Source organism: Notothenia rossii (assembly GCF_949606895.1).
Source record: "Notothenia rossii genome assembly, chromosome: 6".
In the NCBI taxonomy this organism is placed as follows: Eukaryota; Metazoa; Chordata; class Actinopteri; order Perciformes; family Nototheniidae; genus Notothenia; species Notothenia rossii.
This window is the reverse complement of record NC_136909.1, coordinates 53,970,832-53,976,831: the sequence shown is the minus strand read 5'-3', so window position 1 is coordinate 53,976,831 and position 6,000 is coordinate 53,970,832. Positions and strand designations below refer to the sequence as shown.

The window sequence follows — 6,000 nt, the reverse complement described above, 5'->3', positions numbered from 1 at the left end:
GATGGTTTTATTTGACCAACAGTCTAAAACCAACCTTGAGAGATATGTTTATGTTACTGGATCCTCACAATCTGATTTTCATTTGCAAACTGTAGATGCAGTAAAAACTAAGTATACACTTACACAGTTTAACAGAGTTCATTTGCTCCTATACAATATAATATAATATATAAAAATATAATAATACAATATATTATAATATAATATAACATATTATATTATTATATAATAAGATACAATATAATATCATATCATATATAAAATAGTAAATTACGTCCATCATAAAAATATATATTTAACACGTTTTATTTTTCATGGGGCTCTTGGTAAGCATTTAAGCTGTACCTTACAGTTGTCATTAGATTTTGCTCTGTTGCTATTTCCACATGCAAAACTAGGCTTTTTAGCATATGCTTATTTATAATTAATCACAAAGTTGAACAGATCAGCATGAGAGAAAACATTTCTCTAAATCTGTAATACAATATTCTTCTTTAGAGAAATTAACCCCACAATGAGAGCCAGAGCAAGAAGCTGAGACACACTGAGAGTGAAGTTGAGCCTGATAAAGAGTGAACAGAAAGCAGCCTCCACACAGTCTCAGTGAAGTTGAGCCTGAGTGAACAGAAACCAGCCTCCACAGTCTCACTGAGAGAGAGAGCCTCCACACAGAGAGAGGCTGGACTCTGCCATGGAGCTGCAGCTCGTGCTTTCGTCATCAGCCCGGCGCAACCAAACTACTTCTGTACTGCTGCCTTTGTCCCGCCCTTATTTCTCTGCACCACAAGTGATATTTCCTTTTGTGGAATCGGTATCTTTTCTATCCAGTGAGAAAAAAAAAAAAAAAAACATTTCCCAAATCTGAAACTCTTATTGTCTGATTTTCTTGAACTGTAAAGCGTAATATTACGGTTAAAATGAAGAGTTTAGTAGCCTGTCAATCATAACTCGTCATCAGGCTAGGTTGAGACTGCGGAGCTTTTCCACGTCAGTGTGTTTACCAAGGCCAGATTGACAGCTGCAGGAAGGTGTTCACTTTATTCACTTATGGAGCATTATTTTGAAGAGTGAATGAATACGTGGTGTTTGGAATTATTACGGTATCACGCAGTGGAATGTCCGAAAACAGCAGTTTTTCCTGTTGTCGTGCTGAACTGAACTTAGGTCTTCTTCATTCACTGTTGGCCGGCTAGCCTGCTAGCTTTCCGAACTAGGCTAGCATAAGCGACAGCAGGACTCCATCTCTGAAATAGCAGCCACACACAGGTAACCTCATTATTTCTTAACAACCACAGACGCGTACGTATATATATCTTCCAACAGGCGTTTTGATATTATGTCATGAAAAGATTACTGTTGTCCGAGAGGACATACACGGAAGACACCTCTCCTTAGCAAATGAACACGTAGCTAAGTAGTTAGCTGTGGTCTTTCTGGATAGGAAATATATGAAACTATTTTTAAAACTAGTAGGTCGATTTATATGAACTTAATAGTAGTCACTTGTCCTTTTATTGTGTTTTTCCCAGAGGTCTGTCAACAGGTTTTCAACACCATGGTATGGTGAAGAGCTAGCTTGATAGCTTCGCCTCTGAATATATGCTACTGACATACTGTAGCTAGGTAATCTAATTAGCCTGCTAGCACCTTCTTACCTGACAGACAACAAGCTGACTTGTATCAGTAGCTTTTATTCCATGACTGCATTATGTTACTTATGTGTTGGGAGTGACAGGCAGAGATGTCCATCTACTCAGCTGATTGTTAGCATTGATATCAGAGCAAGGGAGGGAGTCTTACATCTTCTCCAAAAGGTTCAGTTGTCCATGTGCTTCTTTGCAAGTCTGTCTCCAGAAAAGCTATTTTCATGCAGAGAATGTATTAACACCATCACCTGGCAAAAATAAACTGTTCCATAAACGCTTTTAATCTTGATGATCTAGAACCATTGTGAAAAGCATAGAGTCCCTCTGGCCCCTGAGCTTCCATTCACATGGAGTGAAAGGTACTGAAAGGGAGACATGTACACGTTTGAGATGGCTTTATCTACTTTGATGAGTTGAACGTGTTGATTGGAAGCATTTGTTTCCCTGTCTGGTACCCTGTACCCAGTCTTATGAAACAATGGTCTACGCAGTACTGTACATTGTCTCCTGCTCCAATAAGCAGCTGATGTGAGACAGTATGCAGTGACTTATACTTGCCGGCTAAATAAAAATAGAGCATTTATTACAATATGAAGGAAAGAGAGACTTACTTTTTATTGTTAAAACATTTTCCAATCATAAAAGGTAAAGGTTTTTCCTGAACTAATATGTTTCCACTAAGTTGACAGTTTACTGTCCCTGCACTGTGCAGATTTCTCGGGAAATACAATGTCAGACCCGGACTTAACCCCACTGATTCAAAAAAGAATTGTTGGTTTGAAAATCCTATTCGCTAGTGGAGCCTCATATATGACAGTCTTATCAGCTGTACGCCTATCCCTATGCCTCTACATCCCGGCCTCTACCTTCCATATTTTAATCGTCTTATCTTATTGAATAGGGTGCTTACCTTGAATTTAAAGAATGTGGCCTCTGTCACCTAGTCCATACATTCATACATCTTCCTGTAATGTAAGTGTATTATATGCCATGGCTTTCATGACACAGGGAAAAAGGTTAATCCAACCACTTTGTGGTATACTGCTTGTCAAATATGAACAGTATGTCATTCTGATTTTGTTTGGTTATCCATATTGGTTTAAGGCATTCTGAATGTACACATGGAAATGTGCTGTTTGCTTCTCATAATGTATATTCATTTTAGGGTAAAGGTTTTGAGTTGAAATATAAGTTTACAGTCTAATCTATAATATACTTCTTGCAGAATTTCATAATTTAATATTTTCGAAATGATTGCATATCCGACTTGAAATACATTAATCTCATGATAAAAGATGTTTGCCACGAGGAGCACAATCAGACGGATTGAATTAATGTCGAGGTGGTATCAATTTCATTATTTATAGTAGGCTCTTTATTCCTATATATCATCTTTTGTATAGACATAGAAGTATATACTATAGAAGTTCATTTTCTGATAATGTCACAACATAATAGATAACAATATGTTAAGCGGTTTGTTGTTTTTTTGTCTCAAATTCACAACAGATATCAGTGATGTCTCACTGACACTGAAGTCACTGTAGAATGACGTATCCTGAAGAGCTGATAAGTGTTCATCAGGCTGACTGAAACATTTTGAAATAGTAGAAGGAAGACACATTTCAAATGAAATATTTGAGAGACGGGTTATTTGATGAAAGATTTGAATAAAATACATACATACACACATACGTAGCAACGCATAGCTTGTTAAATACAATACAATTGATAATATATCATTATGGGCCAAACTAACCTTCTCCTTCTCCGTTTGTCTCTCAGAAAGCAGCATGGTGGACAAGAACATCTACATCGTCCAGGGTGAGATTAGTACCGTTGTTGGAGCTATCAAGAGGAACTCCAGGTGGAATACCCACACTCCACTGGTGAGTTAATCACAACAATTATATTTGTACTATACTTTATTTGAATAAAGACTAGCTCTAATAAAGATATACAAATGGACTAAATGGTATAAGGTTTTGTGATTTGACAAAACCTTTGAATAAAATGCTTCCAAACAACGACAGAGGGGCTGCTCAGTGGGCAGAAAGAGAGCCAACACTTTGGAGTCTGTAGGGTTCCCTATCTAACCAATGTTTGATTTTGGTACATTTCCTTTTTGATTTGAAGTTTGTTTTCTGATGATCTGCCTCTCAAACCCATATCCAGACATACTGTATTTTGGTTGTTGGGCTTATGGTGGCCGAGCATTTGAACATATCTCCCCTTGAGGGTAGAACTTTTTCTTGCCACTAATTCTTTCTCTGCTCATCATAACTCTGATATTGTGATGAAAGCTTCATTTTGAAATGAACTGTTTTCCCAATGATAATCTCAGGAATGGCTAAAGAGTCCACACAAACGTCTGAATAACCTTATCTTTACTTCTTTTGCATGCTAGTGTAGAAGGACCAGCATGCATTTGGGTCCCTGGTTTAGAAACTATAGGGATGATTTGGAACTATATTTTTTCAGATACTTGATCTGAAGTGAGACAGTGTTATTAATACTTTTTACAATGAATTTACTCAAATTAAATAATGCTTCTTTAACAAAAGAATCTAAAACATGTAGCTCAAGTTCCTAAGGCTTTTGGAACCCGGGCCCTTGCAGCGAGGTAACATGGCTGTGACCACTCGGCTACAAAGACACTCCACATTAAGCCAAGCTCTTTTCAGTGGCATATTCTGGATGACTTCTAAGCATATAGGATTTATATGGGCCTTATTACCTATTAACCAACGCTTCTTTTAAGAGCCTTAAGATAAAGTGAAAGCAACCAAACACAAACCTTTGATAAAGCTATAGAATGTGTGCAATTACATTTGTTGTAATAACAACATAACATTAAGAGCAATGTGAAGTTTAATTGTACAGCAGGACATTTGAGCAGTACCAAGATTTGTCTTATTTAGAGATAATCTTTTTCTACATGCAGATCCATATACCTTTTACATGCTGCTTTAATTAAAAAGTCACAACTTAATATTCAAAATAATTGCTGTTACTAGATTTGTTGATTTTATAGCACACATTCAATGTAATAGACCCTGAAACTGAATATTATATTATATTTGATTGAACTACTTTGAATGTCTTAGTGCTCTCATCATGTTTTTCTCTGCCCAGGATGAAGAGCAGGACCCTCTACTTAACAGCTTTGCCCACCTGAAAGAAACCCTCAACTACATTAAAGGTACGTGGGGCTGATAGGGTGTACGTGATGGGATTAGTTCAGGTTTCACAAGCTGTTTGACCTCATGTTGACATGAAATGAGGCTCTCGTACCATGTCAACTGAAATATGAATAACACTGGGTGGCTGAAATGAGAGTGGTACCAGGGTCTGGTCTGGTTCAGGAAAAGCCATGAATTCAGCTCTGGAGCTGATAGTATTGGTGGGGCCAACAGCACGTGCATTGGGCCCCTTTCTCTCTTTGTCCATCAGATTTGCAGTGATAACAGATTTAAAGGTAGGGTAGGTAAGAATGGAGAAACCAGCTCGAGTGCGCTAGAATTTGAAAGTACACAACTGAAAGAAATGTGCCCCTTCCTTCAGACTTCCTTACAGAGCCCCTCCTCCAACACACACGAACGCGCACATGACCAATGAGGGCACGAGATGGAAGGCTGACAGGCAGGTAGGCCATCCAGTTATCTGCCGCGGGCCGAGGCAGATAATTGGACTTGCTTTTTACAGCGCCACAGCTTCCAAAGATGAAATATTTGTATATATTTATTGTCAAAGCATTTAATGTGTTCCTTGCTATCGGGATGTTAAGAGCATTCCATGGAATGTAACAAAAGGTGTTTCTGAAGTGAATTAGCTACCCCACCTTTAAGCTTTTAATCAGGGATTGAGGTTGATCAATTTATTGTTTATTGGCTCTGGACAAAAGCGTCAGCTAAATGTAATGTAATCTAATCATCCTAGACCAGGGGTATTCAACTAAAATTCAACGAGGTCCAGTTAGAGAAAATTTCCCCATGTGAAGGTCCGGAACATCAAAATGTCTAACTTGCTTTATGAATTAGTGTGTTATATATTGAAGTAGCCTGTAGCTTAATCAACAACTGACTGCCAATCAAATAAAGAAAGTACAATTCAAAAACAACTATTTATTGTCAATTAACATTGAACTATACAGATATACAGTAAATACTGTGGATATGTGGAATGTTCCTCTGGGGCTGCATTTTAAAATAAAAATAGTGAAAATAAATAAAATAGCTTTTGAAAATGTGTGCATCTCAAAAGTGCTTAATTTTAGATGGATAAAATAAAGTGTAGCAGCAGCTTGAGTTTACCTTTTTCTTTGTTAACCGTTTTACATCATGACTTAACAGTT

General features: G+C 37.5%; 1 protein-coding gene across 3 annotated transcripts in view; it reads left to right on the top strand.

The window, feature by feature from the left end:
• Nucleotides 1-931: 931 nt before the first annotated feature.
• The window catches only part of gbf1 (golgi brefeldin A resistant guanine nucleotide exchange factor 1), a 149,134-nt gene continuing 144,065 nt past the window's right edge, over nt 932-6,000 (top strand). The window contains exons 1-3 of one of the 3 annotated variants that reach the window (XM_079689598.1): nt 932-1,266; nt 3,432-3,535; nt 4,782-4,848. In XM_079689598.1, coding sequence (XP_079545724.1) covers nt 3,440-3,535; nt 4,782-4,848 — 163 coding nt within the window. In that variant the 5' untranslated portion in view covers nt 932-1,266; nt 3,432-3,439. Of the gene's footprint in view, nt 1,267-3,431; nt 3,536-4,781; nt 4,849-6,000 lie in introns of those variants that run through there. The other 2 variants (XM_079689599.1, XM_079689600.1) reach the window with 2 other exon arrangements.